Below are 23,255 nucleotides of genomic sequence, written 5' to 3'. Positions count from 1 at the left end.
AAATATAAACGTGACTAGCAATAAATGTTTCTATTTGAGTTTGATGATCAGATTCTGTGTGACATAATAAAGCTGTGATTTATTGCTTAAGTGCTTGAAGACGTCTGTGTGTCTGGGATCAGATTGATGCATATTGCATATTAAATTCATACAGGAGCAAACAGAATTCAAGTTTTGTTTAGAAGCATCTTAGTCTTTGCTGTAGGAGTCAATGCATTCATGAATGAATATTATCTGCTTGTTAAATCTCTATGCCTGTGTTACCATTATTTGCCATTCTCTGTGACTGTTTACTTCATACTCTGAACAGTTCAGCTGTCCTTAGGACAAATAATGAATAACCTGATCCATGTGGTGCTTTGGAAACAAATGAATTCAGAAGCATATGGCTTTAGCGACATGTATTTGTCTCTTTCACATCACACTCATTGAACTCTGTAAACAGTAGAAGTTGAACTGTAGTATCCATATGTTATTTGGCTAAACAATATCATCTTCCTTATTTGTACAACCCCAAATAAGAAAAGGTTGGGACAGTATGGACAACGCAAATAAAAAAGAAAAGTAGTGATTTCTAAATTTACTTTGACTGGTATTTCATTGCAGACAATACAACCAATATTATTTATTATGTTCCTTGTGACTTTTTGTTTGTTTTGTTATTGCAAAATAAACACCTTCCTATTTTGGATTTTGCAACACATTTCAAAAAAGTTGGAACAGTAACGCATTTATTACTTTGTAATGTTACCCTTCCACTTCACACAACACTTAAAAGATGTTTAGGGATTGAGAACACCAAGTGATGAAGTGTTTCGGGTGTAATTTTGTCCCATTCTTACTGCAAACAAGTCTTAATGTGCACAACAGTTTGTTGTTGCATTTTGCGCTTCAAAATGCGCCACGCATTCTCTATTGGAGACAGGTCAGGACTGCAGGCAGGCCAGTCAAGTACCTGTTTCCTCTTCCTCCGCAGCCAGGACTTTGTAATGTGTGCAGAATGTGGTTTTGCATTGTCTTGTTGAAATATGCATGGGCAACTTTGGAAAAGAATGCAGCATACTGTGCTTTAAAACTTCCGTTACTGAGTTAATGTTGTATTTATTTGAATGTGTATTCAAATAAAAATTGTAAAGATTTAAAATTTTTATTTACCAAATTTTAAAGAGATGGTTCACCTAAAAATGAAAATTTGCTCCAAATCTTTATAAGTTTCTCTATTCCGTCAAACACACAAAAGAAGATATTTTAAAGAAAGCCAAAAACCTGTAACCATTGACTTTCATAGGAACAACAAATACTGGTTGCAGGTTTTCATCTTTTTTCAAAATATATTCTTTTGTGTTCAACAGAAGAAAGAACTAAGAAACAGAAGAAAGAAAGTCAAATGGGTTTGAAACAAGTAAAGGCGGAGTATTCGTTGAATTCTGTAAACAGTAGAAGTAGAAATGTAGATCCATATATTTTTAGCCAAACAATATCATCTTCTTAAATTGAACAACCCCTAATCAGAAAAGGTTGGGACAGTATGGCAAACGCAAATAAAAAAGAAAATAGAGATTTTTAAATTTACTTTGACTTGTATTTCATTGCAGACAATACAACAAACATTAATTAATGTTTTCCTCGTGACTTTTTTGTTTGTTTGTTTGTTTGTTTGTTTGTTTGTTTTTTGTTTGTTTGTTTGTTTGTTTGTTTGTTGTTTAAATAAACAGTATTCCCATTTTGGTTTATGCAACACATTTTTAAAAAGTTGGAACAATAAGGCATTTACCACTTTGTGATGTTGCCCTTTCTTTTCACAACACTTAAAAGATGTTTAGGGATTGAGAACACTAAGTGATAAAGTGTTTTTAATGTAATTTTTTCCTATTCTTCCTGCAAACAATGTGGACAACAGTTTGTTGTTGCATTTTGCAGTTCAAAATGCGCCTCACATTGTATGTCGGTCATTTTGGATGCAGTGTAAGAAGTGGTTCCTAGCATGCCAGCCAATCAAATGACATGTCACTAGAAAGCCCAGGATGTCCTCTGAACAGTACAACAGTACTTGACAGAGTAGCTCAAAAAAACTCAAAGAAAATTCATGAAAACACAATGTCCAGTACAGACGACAAAAGTTAATGGGCGGGGTCTCAGGAGGAGAGGCAAGCTTCAATTTTATGACTCTAAATTTTTTTAATATATTTAAATGTTTTTTCTCGTTCTTCCTACTATACTAGAGAAAGTACTGCATCGATAATTTATGCTCTTTTTTTAAATAAAAAAAGAGATGTAAACTGAAAACATTTTGACTTAGAAACAATATTCAGTTTTGCTCTTTCACAGTTTTGTAATCTTCATTTGTTTTCCCCACAGATGCCGATTTAATACAGAACATTCCTTTAAATCAAAATCATATTTCTCAAAAAAAAAAAAAGGCATAAAATTTATGAGAGAAAGAAATCTAAGCATCTCACCAGTCATTTATTGTTTGTTTCATATAGAGAGGGCCTAGTTGATCGTCCCACAATGTGTGTGTGGGAGAACATGTTTTCAGAGCGTGTACTAATCCTTCCTCTCCACCTCTCCCACACACTCCTTTTCATTTTCGTCCCATTTTTCATTTTTCTCTCTCTTTCTCGATCAGCCATCATCTTTTGGCATGTCTTTTGTTTCTGTCCCCGCTCTGTGTTCCCGTCTTGCCGCCGCTGATGTCTTGACAGTGTTATGGATGTGCAGTGTTTGCTGCTTTCTACACAGCCTGGGGAACCTTACATGCTAAGACGGAAAATGTCAACTGTGTTTACGAGCTGTGCAGAGCCTGAGCTAATATTATTGTGAATGCGTTGCTACTACAATGAAACTAGCTTCATAACATTTAGGCCTGGGATATTGCTGTGAGGTTTGGCCGTGCTCTGTGGAGGGAAATGGATGTGATAGACCTTTACTGAGGTGACCGGGTACCGACCTTGAAAACTGCCAAGCACATTCGCGGCTGACAGTTACACAAAACAGGACGCGGGGGTAAATACCAGAATTAATAGTCAGTGAGAGATCAAACAAAGCATTCAGAGTCTACAAAGATAAAGAAATAGATGAAAACTGGGGTGTTTTCAGTTGTTAAAGTGTAAAGATCTGATCTTAATAATAGCTTATTGTTCTGTAGACCTAATGGATTTCCTCTTTATGCAGTCGTAACACAGGCTTAAAGTCTAAGTGAAATCAAAATGGTTATTTTGCTAGCACTCATGGATTTTCTTTAGCAGTTTATTTAGAAATTTAATTTTTAAGTTAATCTTCTGTATAAATTTTGGTTTGGTAATCTTCAATCAAAGTCTTGACCATTTGTCAAGAGTTTGGTTCTTGGTTCTTTTCACCAGGATCTTTTTCTTTGGTCCATTTGGTCATTCTCTGTTGATTTATTTACTCGATTTTTTTACGACAGCCACGATATTCTTAACCACACCTGCTATTAGAGAATGATGTGCAAAAAAAGCCCCACCCCCTACTCAATATGTAATTTCAATTGGAAGTACATTTAAAAAATCAACTAAAAGTCTCAGCTGCTTACAGCTCATGTGGACTTTACAATATATTCACACTAAAGATAAGTTAATAAATTAATAAAGATGACACTGACATGAAGTGATGATTACTTCACAGCCATGTCACCCTGCAGCCCTAGACCGGTTACTCACTGAAGCTAAGCAGGGCTGAGCCTGGTCAGCACCTGGATGGGAGACCACTAGGGAACACTAGGTTGCTGTTGGAAGTGGTGTTAGTGAGGCCAGCAGGGGGCGCTCAACCTGTGGTCTCTGTGAGTCATAATGCCCCAGTAAAAGTGAAGGGGACACCACACTGTCAGTGGGCACCGTCTTTCGGATGAGATGTTAAACCGAGGTCCTAACTCTCTGTGGTCATTAAAAATCCCATGGCACTTCTCGTGAACGAGTTCGGGTTTAACCCCGGTGTCCTGGCCAAAGTCCCTCTATCGGCCCTTACAATCATGGCCTCCCAATCATCCCCTTCCACCGAATTGGCTCTATCACTGTCTCTCCACTCCACCAATAGCTGGTGTGATGAGCGCACTGGCGGCATTGTCCTGTGGCTGCCGTCGCATCATCCAAGTGGATGCTGCACACTGGTGGTGGTGTGGAGAGACCCCCCTCATGATTGTGAAGCGCTTTGGGTGTATGGCCATACACAATAAATGCGCTATATAATACACATTACATTACATTATCAGAATCACTTTTAAAATGTTTTTTATCACCCAGCTAATGATCTATAAAAACACTGAAAGCCAATCAGAATCTGTCCTGCTTTAAAAAGGTTGAGCTTTTTAAGCAGCCAACAACACAAATTCATGATCCATGAATCTTAATAGCAGATATTGATGGTGTGAATGTGCCTTTCAAGAAGATCAGATTTATTTGTCAAAGCTTAATCGACTTTTGTTTCCTTTTTAATTAATTTTTGGTTCAACCTTGGGTGTAAAATCAGGCTAAATTATCCTCAGATGTTTCTAATTCCTTCTGTTAGATGAGCAGATCATTTAAGATTAGTGATTACTCAAAAAAAGAAAAAAGAAATGTAAAAGCTTAATTTGAAATTGTTAATAACTAAGTTTAAATCACATTTGGAAAATGATATGTCTGATTTTATTCAGTGTTATTACATGTCTTATGATATTATTGTGAATCTTTCTAAGAGCCACATCTATAATGTAATTATCATGGACTTATGTCGTTCAAAAATGTTTACAAGCTTAGATTTGGCCTAATTTTGTTCGAAATGATGTCATACCAGTTCTTTATTTTGTTTGAAGTATTTTAGGCAAGTATTTAAGGCTTTAGGGCAGGGGTCTCAAACTCAATTTACCTGGGGGCCGCAGGAGGCAAAGTCTGGGTGAGGCTGGGCCGCATAAGGGATTTCACAAAAAAAAGTCCTCAAATGTCATTATTAACAGTTTTAATTATTTCTTCTGAACATGAAGTGTCCTGAACATTAATATAAGATTGAAGATTATGAAGATTATGAACAGTTCCTCTGAACATGGCATCTTTTGCCTACTTCTTGCTGCCAGAGACTTGACAGCGCTTCTTCTCACAAATCTGAACCACATTTGGCTTTAGAGCGGAAGCAGTTGAGACCCTCAGTATGGCTTGAAAATGATCATCATTAAGTCTAGACCTGTACTTTGACTTATTGAAGTCCTATGGAAAAAAGTGTGGGAACTCACTCAAAACTTCCATTCCCTCACCTAAAAAAAAGGCGTATATATGTATAAATAAAACACCCCCACCCCACTCCAGTCACATCAGTCTGTACCAGTCTGTATCTACCTATAATATCAATATATATAAGATGCAGGGCAGGCACGTGCACACATAGGGCTCAACCTGTGCAGACCACATGCCCTTTTTAGTCTTGCATAGAAAGTGCCCTTCCAAAATGATCAAAAGTGCCCCGCGACGCGACACACCCTCGGTCCCGCCCTTCAGTAGGCGCGCGACAACACAGCTGATCAGAACGCGCGCGACAACGCGCATTGAGTGGCAAGCGCGCTGTGTACAGATAGAATCAGCGGAGCGGGAAGTGCTCTCTCTCCCCGCTCCGCTGATTCTGTCAGAGTACAGTGGTCGGCGCGGGCCACAAAATATTGCACTGAGGGCCGCAAATGGCCCGCGGGCCGCAAGTTTGAGACCCCTGCTTTAGGGTAATGATGTGACAACAAGAAACAAGAAAACTGAAATATACTTGAAATTATGGTTGCATTTTGTTGGAGTATTTGATCAATTCCATGCGTGTTTGATAAAAAAAAGGTCAGGGGAGGGTTTTCTTTAATTTCAAAAAGCGTAGTAATTTATTGTATAGAAATGAATAATTCGATTCACAGAATTCTGGTATCCGCAATGCAAATTTGCATTCAGGGGATGTGCTACAGTTTTCATTTGACTTAAATTTTTATTGGCAGCTTATATTAACAAGTGAAATTCATCACTTGTCAATCATTGTCCAGTCCTCCATTGGCCACACCCATACAAACGTCCTTTTTTTCTACCAATTCTCTGCACAACATTAAAAGCATAAGTCTTCTCACTGCACATATTCTGTGTTCAGTTTCAACACATTTCTGTTAACAGAACGTTTAGCTGCAGAGTGCAAGTTGATTTTAGACAATCGGGCCTTAGCATTTCTACCAGCTGCATTTATTTCTGGAAAAATGCTTCATCAGTATGCAAAGCATATCACACTCAACAGAAGAAGTTCAGTTGATGTATCACCTTTAAGCAATACAAATACAATTGTTTAATGAAAAGGAAAAGAGATAATAAAAAAATGTATTCCTTTTTTACAACAATTTCACAATTGATAATGAAACAGCGAGTAATAAATTGAATTAAATATAAAACTTTGAAGTGGAATAACTACAACTTTATTTTCTTCCAAAATATCTGTGTGTGTGTGTGTGTGTGTGTGTGTGTGTGTGTGTGTATATATATATATATATATATATATATATATAACATTTAATTTTTTTTAAAGGGGACCCATTATGCAAAATCACTTTTGTATGGGGTTTAAACACAGTTGTGTGGCAACAGTGTGTGAATTTAAGCAGCTTCTAAAAATGTGTTCATTTTATTTTTATAATCACACTTAATAAAAACCGTCTGCAGAAACACTTTGGACATTCTCTGTTTGTTCGTGGCATCAGATGGGCAAATCCCCGCCCACTAGTGATGATCTCTCCCTCATTAGCATAGGATGTTAGTCCTGTTTTTGAGTCTGCCACTATGCTGACACACAGGCATTTGTAGCTCTGCCCTCTTTTGAAAAAAGCACAATCTCATTTGAATTTAAAGCGACAGTCACCAAAATAGCACAGGCAGGAACAAAACCATCAGTGTCAAAGAGTTATAAAGGATTATTTGTGGAAAATGTTTACAGTCTAATAAAACCTAGATGCCCCTGTACTGTAAGGACCAGTCCAGTCCAGACCAGTTTAATTTAATAAACATACCAAAAAAAAAAGTCTTATTTAAAGTTTGGAAAGTTTAAGTTTACAGACATATCATTAGCTTAGTACAAAACGCAAAGGTCAGTGGAAAATCCCTCGACAGAAAAACAAACGTCCTGTTTGTGTGTTTCGTTTCTGCCTGGATTTGGATTTAGCCCACTTTATGACTGCTGCACCAACAATCACAAATATAACCTCTCTGCTATAAAAGTCATAGTCTAGCAGGCAAAGTGTGTGTGCAATCTGTTGCTGCTTAGTGAAGCTGGTGATAGGGTTCCTGTGACCCTGTTTCACAATGAATAATTTAACATCATTGCATATGGCATATGTCAGCCTGACACATTCTCATTTCTATTTAAAACATACACACACACACACACACAACCTCACACACGTACATTCAAACGCACAAATATGTGACAAACCCATTGCACTCATGTTCACACACACATACAGAAGCGCATCCATCCAGTGAGTCATTCTTGCAGCTGTCCGCACGCTCGTCCACACCTCCCACGAATAAGAGTCCACTAGACACCTGAAACAGAAACAGGAAAACCAGAGAAAAGTGGGAAAAGAGAGATGAGAGGAGTGGGAGGCTTATATAAAGGTTCTGACACTGCTGTACTGTGAAAATGAATGACACAACGCTTGTGTGTGTGTGTGTGTGTGTGTGTGTGTGTGTGTGTGTGTGTGTGTGTGTGTGTGTGTGTGTGTGTGTGTACGTGTTTTTGTGACATATCAGGACACAAATCTGTATAATGACATGGGTATGACACAGGTATTACAAAAAGGAGGTGAAATATGAGGACACTGGTGACGTCCTCATTTCTCAAAATGCTTATAAATCCTACAGGATGAGTTTAATCAGGGAGTAAAGCTGCACACAGTCTCCTGTGATGGTAGGGTTTAGGGGTGGGGTGGGGTGGGGTGAGGGCAATACAATATACGGTTTGGGCTGCATAAAATGAATGGAAACCTATGTAATGTCCCCACTTTTCACAAAAACAAACGTGTGTGTGTGTGTGTGTGTGTGTGTGTGTGTGTGTGTGTGTGTGTGTGTGTGTGTGTGTGTGTGTGTGTGTGTGTGTGTGTGTGTGTGTGTGTGTGTGTGTGTCTGTGTGTGTCTGTGTGTGTCTGTGTGTGTGTGTGTGTGTCTGTGTGTGTCTGTGTGTGTCTGTGTCTGTGTGTGTGTTTCTGTGTCTGTTTCTGCTTTTAGTATCTTCATGAACTTGACCAGACTCTAAAGCAAATACAAACATCAGTACAGGCATATGCATGTTTTTTCAATTGGTCATGTGGATACACAGACAGATAGACGGACGGATGGATGGATGGATGGACGGACGGAAGGATGGATGGATGGACAGATAGATAGATAAACAGATAGATAGATAGACAAACAGAGATAGATAGATAGATAGATAGATAGATAGATAGATAGATAGATAGATAGATAGATAGATAGATAGATAGATGGATAGACGGATAGACGGATGGACGGACAGATAGATAGATAGATAGATAGATAGATAGATAGATAGATAGATAGATAGATAGATAGATAGATAGATAGATAGATAGATAGATAGATAGATAGATAGATAGATAGATAGATAGATAGATAGACGGATGGACGGACAGATAGATAGATAGATAGGTAGATAGATAGATAGATAGATAGATAGATAGATAGATAGATAGATAGATAGATAGATAGATGGATAGACGGATAGACGGATGGACGGATAGATAGATAGATAGATAGATAGATAGATAGATAGATAGATAGATAGATAGATAGATAGATAGATAGATAGATAGATAGATAGATAGATAGATAGATAGATGGATAGACCGATAGACCGATGGACGGACAGATAGATAGATAGATAGATAGATAGATAGATAGATAGATAGATAGATAGATAGATAGATAGATAGATAGATAGATAGATAGATAGATAGATAGATAGATAGATAGATAGATAGATAGATAGATAGATAGATAGATAGATAGATAGACGGATAGACGGATAGATAGATAGATAGATAGATAGATAGATAGATAGATAGATAGATAGATAGATAGACGGATAGACGGATAGATAGATAGATAGATAGATAGATAGATAGATAGATAGATAGATAGATAGATAGATAGATAGATAGATAGATAGATAGATAGATAGATAGATAGATAGATAGATAGATGGAGGGATATATGGATGGATGGATGGATGGATGGATGGATGGCAATTGATGAATAAACAGACGGACAGACAGACAGACAAACTGTAAGAATGATGGAAATCTCATCTCCTTTAGCTCAGCTGCTTTAAAGCGTGTATTTCTTTCAGTTTTCCTCCTCTTATTTTCTTCGTTCCTCTTCTCTGGCACTTGTACTGTACCTTCTGCTCTCTTTCTCGTCCTCCCACACTGTTCCTGCCCTCTCACTCAACCTGCTCCTCATTCACAAATTGTTTGCATATTGTACAGTAACTCACTGCTGTGTGTGGTCATCTGTGCCGCTTCTCTCTGGGCCTGTTGGAAAAAGAGATGTAAAACTGTTGTTGCGTTTGATTTTTCGACAAGAAATATTAATTAAGAAAGAGCTTTTTCAAGCGCTGTGCCAAAGGCTGTAAATCCCCCCTCCTTCTCATTGGCTCTCTGTGTGTTTTCTGGCAGGGCTCGGCAGACTCCTACACCAGTCGTCCTTCAGACTCTGACGTGTCTCTGGAGGAGGACCCTGAGGCTCTCAGGAAAGAAGCCGATAGACAAGCTCTTGCCACCCTGGAGAAGGCTAAGGTGTCTTTCTTTTCATCTCTCTTGTTCCAGTTTTTCTCTTTTCATGTCTTATTTATAAATCAGACTTTGCCCTGAGTGATCTAATGTACTTTACTGTGCGAACGCTCGACAACACTTGATTATTATATTGTGTATTAGGAATCGCTAGGTTTCCCTGTAGATTTTCCTCTTTGGTGTTTTAGAGTGGGAGTTTTTAATGTTAGTTTTTGACTCTTCTTAAGCACAAAAATATCTCTTGACTCTTCTTAAGCACAAAAATATCATAATATGTTTGCAGAAGAAAAGCAATACTGAAGTCAGTTATTTTCTTTGAAAATGTGTGTTGGAATGTCAGTCTTCTTTTTGGTCTCTATAACCAGCCCACTGCCAGTTTACACAATTCTATTTTGGCACCCAATGTTGAATAATAATTCTGAATAATTTTAAAAAATAGTAATTAACCATGGGTTCTTTATATGATAAAGTGTTAAATTGGTCTCTATAACCAGCCCACTGCCAGTTTACCCATTAATATTTTGGCACACAAGATTGCCTTGGTGAAAAACTCTCCGAAAAGAGATGCAGATTCAGAGTTATAAAAATCCATATGAGGTGGTTTTTATTTAGCAAATTAGTATAAAAATTACAAATATAAACTTTAGATGAGATAGATTTATAAAAAAAAAAAAAAAAAAAGAAATAAACACAACTTTTAAAAGAGATAAAGCCTCAGCCAGGTCAGAAAAGTAACCCAAAAGTAACTCAATAGTAACGCATTACTTACTCCCCAAAAAAGTAACTAGCTGTGTTTCTTTTTATGGTAACTCAACATTGTAATGGATTACTTTCTAAAGTTGCTTTCCCCAACACTGTTAACAAATAAAATAAATATTACAAGCGTAAAGCTGATGAGGTTGATCATCAGGCACACTCACTTCTTTCGGTGTTGTCAAGCTGGCAACCCTCCCCAATATTTTGAATTTGGACTTGAATACCTAGTTCAACCACTAGGTACAAAATATTATTTTACTCATTAATTGCAAACTTTCTAAAAACCTAAAATCTATTTTTCTGATGTTGTGACACAATCCTTGCACCACTCTACAAGTTTGCATACAGTTTACTTATTACTAGGGCAGACAAAACCTGAGGACAATTTTTGCTATTTCTGGGAAGAATTTTGTAAAAAAAAAAAAATAATAATAATAATAATAATAAATTGCGGATTTATGAAATTATTTTAAGCGTATCATAACTAAAAACTTAATATATGAAATAAAAAAATAATACATTTTAACTTTGTTTTAATGTTTACAGTGCAAATCCAATTAGATCCACTTATTTGGTAAACAAAGCAAGTCTCTTGTTTAATACATCTACTAATAGACAGAAAATATGACTTCACAAACTGTATTGTAAATAAATCAAATTAACATTTTAATATAACTATTATTATATCACAATAAAATTTGTGAAATTAATTGAAAAACTGAATAAATATGCATTTGCAAACATTTACACAAGTAAACACAGACACAATGATGGGATAAAAATCTGTGGAAATCTGTGGATTTCTGCATGCGCAGATTCCATGTGGGCCAACTTACATAACCCACCAGTGTTACGTGACTTTCTGAACTCTTAACACAGCTACACATTTTTGTCGGGCACTCATTGGGAATACTGGGGGCTGTTCCAAGACTATTGTGAAAATAGTATCAAGACTATCTTGAAAATAAAATATTTTTTTTGTTATATTTATTTAAATTACCAGATATAGTAGATCTTTATCTGATAAGGTTAAATTGGTCTCTATAACCAGCCCACTGCCAGTTTACCCAATTATTTTTCGGCACAGAAGATTGTCTTCGAGGAAAACTCTCTGAAATGAGACACAGATTTAGAGTTATGAAAATCCACATGAGGTGTTTTTTATTTAGCAAATATTATAAAAATTACAAATGTAAACATTGGGTGAACTACTTGCATTGTAAGGCTCAATCGTCAGGCAAGCTCCTGTCGGTGTCATCAATCTGGCAACTCTCTCCAATATTTCCATTGTGGGAGAATATTGTTACTTATTTTTTTTTTAAATTTGAAAATATACGTGATTTTTTATTTTCTATTTGGGTGTGTCTAACGTACTTTGTTGAAAACAATTGTTTTTAAAAGTATCTTGAAATTCTTACAAATGACACACTTAACCTTAAAGGACAGGTATTGATAAAAATGCTTACATTTTCTTTTTGAATGTAGTTTAGTAAACTTTGTTGAATATTTCTAATGCACTCATTAGAAAAAGACACTATAAAATTTCAAATTAAATATTTTTTAACATGTATTTACCACAGCTGTATTATATAAATGACCATGCATGGTTCTTTATCAGATAAAGGGTTTAAAATTGTCGTTTTGTGATACATTTTCATCCTATTCACCACACACTTGGTTGAATGATTGTATTGTAATATATAGTGTTAATTGAGGTTTGCCACAAAAAATATTTCCACTGGGAGATGAATTTGGGAGCGCTAAATCTTTCACCAGTAATATTCCATCCTCTTCACTGTATGTAAGATCACTTCTATGTGTAAACCTGTAAAACCAATGACAATGAGTCTGAGTGTCCTTTCTTTTACCCTGGAGTATTTTGCCATCTCTCTCTCTCTCTTTCTCTCTCTCTCTCTCTCTCTCTCTCTCTCTCTCTCTCTTTCTTTTCCTAAGACAGTTCTCCATTAATTCCCTCTGTTTATCTTTCTCATCGACTTCCTCTCTCTGAAGACCAAGCCTGTAGCGTTTGCAGTGAGGACTAACGTTGGCTATAACCCAGGCCCTAATGATGATGTGCCTGTTCAGGGCATGGCCATCTCTTTCGAACCCAAAGACTTCCTGCACATCAAAGAGGTCAGACAAGCACACTTACCTTACCTTAAAATGTGTTGAAAGCATTTTGGCTTTCACCTGTAAAATGACAGATGTTCCTGAAGTAATAGTTTAAGAAATCACACTGTTATGACAGCAAAAAAAATAAGTTTGTGATCAATCTTCATTTTATTGCCCAATCAGATGATGTGCTGCACCTCTTAAGTGTTTAATTTGGCTTACATTTCTTTGAAAGGGGGTGTTTTTTTAAACTAATTGGCTACATTTTCAAATATCTTTAATTTGCTTAGTTTGTTTCTGTAATCTGATGTATGATTGAAGCCTTCTTTAATATATTTATAGGTATATTTTCTTATATTGATGGTAAATGTATCTGCTGCTTAAACGTGATTCAAAGGCTGGGTGTTTTCTGTTAACAGAAGTATAATAATGACTGGTGGATCGGGCGTTTGGTGAAGGAGGGATGTGAGGTGGGCTTTATCCCCAGTCCAGTGAAGCTCGAGAGCACTCGGCAGTTACAAGAACAGAGAATGAGACAGAACCGCCTTAGTTCCAGGTAACAGCCAATCACAGTGAGCTTGTGTCTGCTGCACAGTTAATGTTAATTTGCTGCACAGTTAATTTCCCAAGGGCTGTTTCATTTTTTAAACACATTTTTAAACATAATAGTTTTAATAACTCCTCTAATAACTTCTAATTAGGTGGTTCTTTCTGCTGTGGCGACCTCAGGTTAATAAAGGGACTAAGCCAAAAAGAAAATGAATGAATGAATGAATAAATTAACTTCTAATAAATAATTTATTTTATCTTTGCCATGATGACAGTGCACAATATTTTACGTTATTTTGCAGGATGCTAGTGTTTAGCTGAAAATGCAATTTAAAGGCTTAACTACACAGCAAATTCATCAGAGTTAAATTTTCGGTGTTGAAGCATTTCAGAGTAAAGTGTTGACGTTAAAGAGTTATATTTTGATAAATGAATATAATAAGAGTTAGAATTGATTTTATTCAGTGCGAAATCAAGGAGTTATCTTTTCAACACTTGGTGGTGTTATTTCCAACATCCGGGAATTCATGCAGCCCCAGTCACTGATGAATTTTCCAGCCGCCATTTTCCAGGTTTAGAACAGCAACTGGTGAGTCAAACTACCTAAATGTTGGTATTTTACTGACTTTCTTTAAGGAAATACAGTTGTAAACATATTGTTAAGTTAATAACTTTAGAATGGAGTGACAATTTTAAACTTCTGCAGTTCATTCATGGTCGTTTGTGTATCTAGCTTAACTGCAGTACTATTCACTTCTTTTCAAGAATGTTTTTTATATATGCCCACGCATACATAGTGCATAAAAACATCAAATGTACATGTTCAACACATTTCTGTCACGCTTAATGCCATTTTGTGCGTTGTTACCCATCTGTAAAATAAAATCGACACTTCTCCTTTAATTCGAAGCAAACTAGCGAGGGAATCCCCGGACTCTGAGCCGCCTAGCCTAACGTTACTCTGCCCGGATGCTAACAGCAACACAGGACGGTTTCCATAAGCTCTGGAGAGTTTCTAAAACATATCTGGTGAGTAAATGAACATATGCTTACTTGTAAAAGGCTTCCTGACTAAAACATATGATTGTTTGTTATTCGTGTATGTTAATTTGGTTATTTTAAACACCGCGGCCCTTTTAAACTGGTTCATTCGTGGCCGTCCATATACCGTTAGTCCATAGACTCGCATGACAACGTACGCTTGAATTATATTAAGTGTTGACAACCATTAAAGTCGGAATGTTAACATTAATGTCTTTAAATGACCGCGTTTGCACTCAGACATTTAACGTTACAGAAGTCTCCCGGAAGTTGCGGGACTAACGTTAACGTTATCCCGCAAATGCACAGAGATTCCCAGATGCCCAAGTAGATGCCCGCAAATGAATGATAATCTCCCGGAAATCGCGCGTCTCCCGCCCGGTCATTAAACACTTTGCACACCCCTCTCCACCGCATCCCTCCCAGCTCTTCAGGTAACGTTACGTCGTGCGCAAGTCACCCCCACCGTTCTTAAGGTACGTCGTGCGCAACTCGCCCCACCGCTCTTCAGGTAACGTTACTCATCTCTCCCGCAAATCAACTCTGTATCCCCCGAAAACGACTTTTCCCAACTCGGGCTGTCTGACGTTTGTAAGTTAGGCTATTTCTGTAGTCAGGAACATCTTAGTCAAGCTTTTTTCTCCCGCATGATATTGTGCTTAAAACTATAGGCTAAACTTAGCATGTACTGTACACAACATTTCCGTTTTATTAAAGACAATTTAGTGCGTTGTAAACAGCCACCTGTCTGTAAAATTAATCAACTGATTCATATTTGAGCAGCCTAATGATGATACAGGTTTGATTTGTAGATTTATTATCAATAATCAACATCTGAATCAAAAGATATCTGAAAAAGTGTGAGGCATACTTTGTGATGTTCATCTCTCTTTTTTTATCTGAAGGTTATGCATATGTGTTAGATACTAATTTTTTGTTGTTTTTTTAACAGCTACAGTTTTCCATACAATAACACAAGACCCTGTGACGATTGGCTGATTAGAGACGGATGGTGTATTTCCAGAGTTGGTGAAATGACCAAGCACACCTTCTTGGTCATATGTGGTGATAATAATGAAGGTATGTTTGATAAAGTTCTGTATTTGTTTCACTAGCTGAGAGGGTATTAGAGCATTAGAGAATAACGAATGACATGAAGGTGATAAGTTTTGTATTGTGGGTGAACTGTCACTTAAATAATGTTTTGCTCTTTGCTTTGTGCTTTGCACTTTTCCTCTTCTGCTTATCCTAATATTTTAGATTATATTTGGACCTGAAACATCTGCTGGACTCCAGGAAAGGTGGCGTCAATACTGGACTTGAAAGGGCCTAACTGGTAAAGAAACACGCATGCACACACACACACACACACACACGCACGCACGCACGCACACGCTTACAGAAAACTGTAAGTTTATGAATATTTTTTACACTGTGGCCAATATTTTGGGGAAGTCAGCATCACTAAATGATATAAAAGATTTTAAGCTCCTCTAAATTTTGCTCCAAGTGTTGTGTTAAATTCAGGATTCTGGACAGACAGCTGCCTGTTTTTCCAGTTCTAGCCATAGTGGTTAAACTAATTGTTTTTGGAGATCCAACAGTGATGTATGTGTTTTTTCTACTTTTCCATATCCTGTCATCTCAACCAGCTGGGAGAGTCAAGTTGTGGATCATCATGAAGATTTTCAAAAGGTGAGTTTAGATTTCTTGAATGTTTTATTTACTTTAAATGTTCTTTTAAATATATAATAGAATTTGATTGCTATTTGTTTTTAAACATTTTTCTTAGTCATGCTGGAGTCTTGAAGAGTTCTTAGATGAGCATCACCCTATATCCGTGCATCAGGAACCACCAGACGAGCGATCAGCAGCTGCTACATCGTCATGGATAAAAAGGTCATCCTGTGGCTGGGAAGCACTTCATTCACAGGACATGCTTGATGAGATTTCCTAGCTCCAGTTTGTTTTTACACAAGTTTACAGCATTTATACCTTCATTTAAACTGCTGTGTTTGATATGGAGGACCAAGGAAACACCCGAAGTGAAAGATTTGCACGCCAAGTTGTTTAAAATGTAATTTCACAAGAAAACTATGTGTTCAGAAGTAAACTATGAGTGACGATATATTGAACTTTCAAATTGCTCTGATGAAACATCAAGTTTGGACCAAATGACTCAAACAGCCTTTTGAGCGCTGGTCATACATATCTTGTTGATACTGTCTGTACTAATAAAAGATTTAAAGCATATTTGACATTGTTGCATTTTAAAAACTGAATGAATTGTTAAAGTGGTGAATGTTTTCAAATAAAATGTTTTTTATTTTATAATTTACAGTCTATTTGACCTTTTTACCATATTTACACTCAAGAGAGTTGAATTAAATAAATATATTACACCAGGCGGTGTTAAATATAGTTACATTTTTTAACTCTGCCCAGAGTTAAAATTAACCCTTACTTCGGTGTCAATGTGCCAACCCTTTTGAAAGTGTTGATTTAACTTTGTTTTGAGTGGACCCCATGAGACACTTTCAAAGTGTTGAAATTAACTCCCATAGAGTTGTTTTGGGTTCCCATATTTTGCTGTGTAGGTTAGCTATATAGGTAAGGTTAATTAAACAAGTTATAAGCCTAAGGTCACGTAAAAATCTTGGAGTTACTTTTGACACTGAGTTAAAGTTCGACAAGCAAATAAACTCAGTCGTCAAAAGTGGTTTCTATCAATTAAGGAACATTGCCAAATTGAAGCCTTTTCTTTCTTTTAAAGAGCTGGAAACTGTCATTAATGTTTTTATTATGTCAAGACTGGACTACTGTAACTCTTTGTATTCTGGAGTTTCACAGGCATCAATAGCACGCCTGCAGCTGGTTCAAAATGCAGCTGCTAGGCTTTTAACTGGAAAAAAATTTTTTTCTAGTATCTCACCAGTTTTATTGTCTCTTCACTGGCTCCCAGTCCAATTTAGAGTTCAATATAAGTTATTGCTACTAGTTTTTAAAAGTTTGAATGGTCTGGCACCGACTTACATCTCTGAGCTTCTTCACTGGCACACGTCATTGAGGCCAATCAGGTCTGAAAACACGTTTCAGCTAGTTGTCCCCAAAACGCGGTTGAAATCAAGAGGTGACTGGGCTTTTTCTGCTGCAGCCCCCCCGACTGTGGAATGGTCTGCCTTTACAGGTCCGGTCATGTTCTTCACTTGGTGCTTTTAAGTCTCATCTAAAAAATCACCTTCTGTCTCTTGCCTTTGATTGTAATTAATTAATTTTAACCTGTTTTATATATTTTGCACAATTTTTAAATATAGGTATAGATTTTGTATGCTGGTCGTTTTGTAAAGCACTTTGGTCAACATCTGTTGTTTTTAAATGTGCTCTATAAATAAAGCACAAAAAAAAAAAATTGATAAAAGTGGGTTTATCTGTAGTTAATACAAAAAAAAACTTACAGGGGCTGATAATATTGACCTGAAATCTTTTTTTTTTATGTAAAAAAAAAACATATTAAAGGAAGTACATTAAAAATATCCTTACTTAATTTCTATTGGGAAATTAATTTATTCATTTGCATTCCGGCTTAATCCCTTTATTAATCTGGGGTCGCCACAGCGGAATGAACCGCCAACTTATCCAGCATTTGTTTTACGCAGTGGATGCCCTTCCGGCTGCTACCCGTCACTGGGAAACACCCATACATTCTCATTCACACACAAACACTACTAACAAACATGTACCGCATGTCTTTATGCTGTGTTCACACCCCACGGAACGCGCGGATAAATTTCGCTATTCGCGCGTAAATAGCTGCGTGAACATTTGAGTTTACTCGCTTCATTCGCGCGTCAAACCCCGCTTTATCCGCGCAACAAATCCGCTTCATTTGCGCTTCAAATTCAGAATTGTGGCATCCCTACTGGCAACGTATTCATTTTTTTGTATCTTGGTTTTCACAATAATATTAAATTAAGCAGCACAACTATTTACATTATTGATAATAATAGTAAGAAAAATGTTTCTATGTAGCAAATCAGTATATTCCAATAATTTCTGAAGAATCATGTGACAGTAGTAACTGGAGCGATCATGTTGAACATTCAGCTTTGCTATTACTATCATACTGTTTATAAATATATGAAATTAGAAAGCACTTATTTTAAGCACTTTTTAATTATTAAGCCACTTTTTTTTTAGATTAAATAAATACAGCCTTGGCGAGCAAGAGACATTTCAAACACATGAAACCTTTAGGGGCCGTTCACATATCATGTCTAAAAGTGTGGAAAGTGCGCTCTTTTGTCGTCTGTCATTGCAAGATGACCATCAACCGTTTTCTCAGAGGATGACAAAACCTTGTTGCAGCTCTGATACAACTTATATTTATGGAGAAAATGGAAAAACACTGCAGTGTTACGCCTGTTTCAGCGCGTGAGCAGAGCGTGCGCAGCGCGTATGGAGAGCAGAAGCAGCACGCAGGCGTTTGCCTTTCACACCGTAGCATCTGCAGCGCGCAACTCTTCCGCAGCTGCTGCAGATATCAACCTATCCCCCTATCTATTCTATCTAGTTACCCATGTCTCTCTATATACAAATACACTTTTTAAACTTTTCATCTGCACCAAGGCCCGCGGCAACTTCCTCCTATGCTGTTTTTTTAACCTGCAAATGTTTATTTTACTAATCTTATAGATAAGGGGTTTTCAAAGTGTGAGGCGCGCCTCCCCTGGGGGGGCGCCAGAGCATGTCAGGGGAGGCGCGGGAAAAAATATTATATGATAAAAATATAATTATTAAGTTTAATTATTATATGTATTTTTTATTATTTTAACGTTTTAATTAAACAAAGCTAAAAAAAAATAATACGTCAAATATAAGAAAACCTTTTTTACCCAGAAGGCCATAGCTGTGAATTCGCTTCTGTTTGGCAAGCCCGCCAATACGGGTATATGCCTGCTAATCATGCTGCTAATACAATGGATCAGTTTCTGAGACCCCCCGATTCAAAGCCTTCAAGTTCAGGGCTTGAACCCAAAAGACGACGATATGATGATCAGTATTTGAGTTTAGGATTTACGTGGACAGGACCAGCTGATGAACCACGACATTTATGTGTGGTTTGTCAAGATATTTTGGCTAATGACAGCATAAGACCCGCTAAACTTCGGCGACACCTTGAAACCAAGCATGATGAGGTAGCAGGAAAACCTCCAGAATTTTTTTTGTGTGTGTGTGTGTTCGGCGCGCGTGTGTGCGTGTGTGTTTGGGAGGAGGGGGGCGCGCCAATGGATAAGTTGTGTCAAAAGGGAGGCCCACTGTCTTAGACTTTGAAAAACCCTGTTATAGATCAAATAGTACTGTATGCTTCTCAAGCTCTATCCGCTTCAGTGATGTCCAGCGGCAGAATAACAGCTCGTTAATTCATGCTCGTGCAAAGGATGAAACGGACTAAAGTAATTAATGCCTGCCCCTCTTTTACTTATTTTCGTGTTGTCAGGTTCACAGTGCAAACAGCTCTTGGTAGGAATAACTTCAGTGTACATAAAACAGAGCCGAATACAACTTTTTTCCTCTGCATCAGCTGCACAGCACACAGCGAGCTCACATCATTCCTCCAACATGCGTGTCGAACTACACTACCCACAATACACTTCGCTATGGACTACAACACCCCTATTATTTCCCCTCTCCTGAAACACTACTGTGCAACTTAAGCAAAACTGATACTAAAATTGTTTTACATATGGTTTTGTAGTTCGGGCCTAAATAAATGTTTGTTGCCGTTCTTAATCATTTAAGTTCATTTGATTTACTATATATAAATTAGTTGACATTATTAACGCATTTATTGGGTAAAATTGCTACTTTTTACTGTCATTCACTGTGTTTTGGTCATTATCAATGCACTGTCACTTTAATTGAGCGTGAGCAGCGTGGAAAAAATAGGCCCAACGCCGAAACTATCGCTGCACTGCTGCTTCAGCGACGCTCGCACCTCGCGCTGGTGCTGCGTGCGGTATGAAAGCTCTAATCTGTTCACATGGACGCCGAAAAAACACGCTCTGCTCACGCTCTGCTGACGCTTGCGGTGTGAAACAGGCTTTAGGGTTCTCTGTGCTTGTCGAAAGTAAAGAGTGTACTGAAATGTGTATATTCCATGCCAACACTTGTCAGGTGACTCGCAGTGTGTGTCTGGAATACCTTAGCACATCACCCCAATATGCGTGTGCAAAAGACGCGATATATAAACAGCCCCGTAAACAGCAGCAATTGGAGAACATTTGAATTAATTTTCTGTTGTTCTTTCTATCTGTTTATCAGTAAGTCTGGTGGAAGCTCTAGCCTGGACGTCGCCACAGGTGCCCGCAGGCCCACTCCTCCTGGAACAGGTATGATCACACCATAACGCTGTGAGTTTTCACGTTGTGTTGTGATAAAGATATAACATCCCTGTCATTATATAAACACATACAGACACAGAAGGTAAAGCCATGAGTTTATACTGGCTTAATCATTAAACGCGATGGTTAGATAGTTAGAGCGTCCTCTTAGGATCCCCTCTGCCCTCTTCTCTTCTCTCTTATCATTCATTCTTCTAGTCTTCCAGCTTTTATCTTGTTTTTATCTCTCTCATTTCTCTTGATGGGCATCATCATCATCATCTGTAGTTTGAAATCTTACTCATAGTTTTGTTTGGTTTATGAGATCTGTTATGGAGGTTATTTTTTGTTTTCTCAGAGGAGCCCAGTCAAGCAATGCATCCACAAAAAAATATGATTAGAAAATATAACATAAAATAAAGGATAATTAAAAAGATTTCATCATGCTGATCTTTTAGAACTACTTCACTGTACTTTAAAATGTAAAGAAAATCATTAAATAATAATCAGAACTCATACATGAGTTCTACATAGGGTTGTGTTATTTTAGTATAGTTCATCAACTATTGTTTTTGTTTTATATTATAAATAGTTTTTTTATTCTTTCTGTGCTTGTTTTAATTTTAAAGTTTTAAGTATGAATGTTGTTTATGTCGTCATTTATTATTTGTTTAGTTTTTAAAACAATATATCAATATAGTTTTATTGGTTCAATTTTATTTTATTATATAATTTTATTTATTTTTTATTTATTTGAAAATGTTTTATTTAAAATTATAATTTTTTTAAATATTAAAGTGCATATATTGTTATTTTGGTTAAATACGAGACAGACTGTATCATTTATATTTCAATCTTAATTTTGTACTTACTAATTTTTCATTTTGTATTATTACAATATTATTGTTTTTATTTTATTTTACACTTTTTGTTGGGTGGATCTCAGGCTTTGTTCAAAATCAAAATGTTAAAAAAGAATTTGAAAAATGCATATAATGCTATTAAACTTTATTTAAATTAATAAGAAAATAGTTTGTATAAAATAATGTCATGCAAGTTCTTTGTTAAGAAGGTCTTTTTAATGTTTTTCACTGTAAATTTTACAGTAATTCGTAATTTCTCTCTGAAAAGTCCTTATATATAATGCAGTTTCTCACTGTATATGGTATGGTGACTTGCATATTACTAAGTAACAGATTTGTACTGGACATTGGTAAAAAAAAAAAAACATATATGAATCTTTTTTGTGTGTGTATTATTGTAGTTATTGACTTTGATGTAAAGCATGACAATCACATGACTCACTTGAATTATTTCTGTGTTTAAACACAAAAGTTCATAATATTACTTGCTTGTTATTCTGGTTCAATAATATCCTCTATTCCTTTAACCTATAAATATCAAATAATACTAGAATATGAATTTAAAAATAATTTGAAAACCTTAATTCATTAGATCTTTTCATCACACCTATTATGGCCCGTTTCCACTGTCAAAAGGTACCAAAAAGCGAACCGTACCATATCACTAGCACAACACAAGTGTACCAAAAGGCAGAGCTAGACGCGCTGCTGAACGCCATTGGTTTACAGAGAAACGTCACTAGCACGTATACAAGCCCGGAGAATAAAAACAAAGGAACCGCCATTTTTAAAAACACAGCTGAGACATTATATCGTAATATTATATACATATAATAAAGAGCCATGGTCCTCCTGGCTGAGCTCAAACAAACCCCGTTGTCGTCTTAATGAACAGCCACAAAGCCAAGAAGAACAAAATCTGCCGTGTTCTGTTTTTGTTTTACGAGGCCGTCTAAAAGGGTGAGCAGTTTCACTTTCTCCAGGGAGCTTACAATCACTCTCGTACATGTCTATATTTTAGATAACATTTCTTGAGCTGATGATAATAACGTGCGTGCGATTTTTGAAGTGCTTCTGACGTCCAATCCTTTCAGAAGCGGACAAACTCGAAAGTTAAGCACAAAAAAACAAAGGAGAAGCCGGAAAAAACAAAGGAGCGAATGATTCTTTCAGCAACCTAAAAGATGAACAAACTGCCATGTTTAACCATTATCATCACCTTTCGGACTATTATGAACTCGGAATGATGGAATTACTTGCTCACAAGAGGTTACATGTGCTGGTAAAGATTAAAGATTCAGATGAGAGGTTTTCAGAGACTGTCGGCTATATTTCGTGTTGTTTTTGAACCCAAATAAGGACTAAAAGTATGCTGTATGTAGTTTTGCTGTAATTGGTAACATCTGAGACTGTAAGGGTCTGTATGTGTTCATATACAGTGCATTTATTTATTTATTTTACATAATTGCAGACGTTACAGTAGGTTATTCGCCTATCATTGATCTGCAGTTATAATCATGTTTATAGAAAGGTTAGTGACGAACATTTATACGCAAGTATTTATGTGTATATAAAGCATCTGTGTTGTGAGAAGTGCTTCTCATATGATAAATGAGAGACCCATTTCCTCAAGCGAGAATGATGTCGGCTAAAACTTGGTCGTACACCATTGGTACCCTTTTGGCAGTGGAAACGCAAGCCTGATAAAGGTGACCCATACCAACTCGTACAATGTCATACTGTACC

General features: G+C 36.7%; 1 protein-coding gene across 5 annotated transcripts in view; it reads left to right on the top strand.

The window, feature by feature from the left end:
* The window catches only part of cacnb1 (calcium channel, voltage-dependent, beta 1 subunit), a 74,089-nt gene that overhangs the window by 23,303 nt on the left and 27,531 nt on the right, over nucleotides 1-23,255 (top strand). For all 5 annotated transcript variants that reach the window (XM_009299278.4, XM_005163808.5, XM_073939035.1 and 2 more), the window contains 4 exon segments: nucleotides 9,695-9,814; nucleotides 12,575-12,697; nucleotides 13,096-13,232; nucleotides 20,588-20,655. In XM_009299278.4, the coding sequence (XP_009297553.1) occupies nucleotides 9,695-9,814; nucleotides 12,575-12,697; nucleotides 13,096-13,232; nucleotides 20,588-20,655 (448 nt within the window).

This window comes from Danio rerio, chromosome 3, assembly GCF_049306965.1.
Source record: "Danio rerio strain Tuebingen ecotype United States chromosome 3, GRCz12tu, whole genome shotgun sequence".
Classification (NCBI taxonomy): domain Eukaryota; kingdom Metazoa; phylum Chordata; class Actinopteri; order Cypriniformes; family Danionidae; genus Danio; species Danio rerio.
The sequence above is the reverse complement of the archived record's forward strand: the minus strand, read 5'-3'. Positions and strand labels throughout refer to the sequence as shown.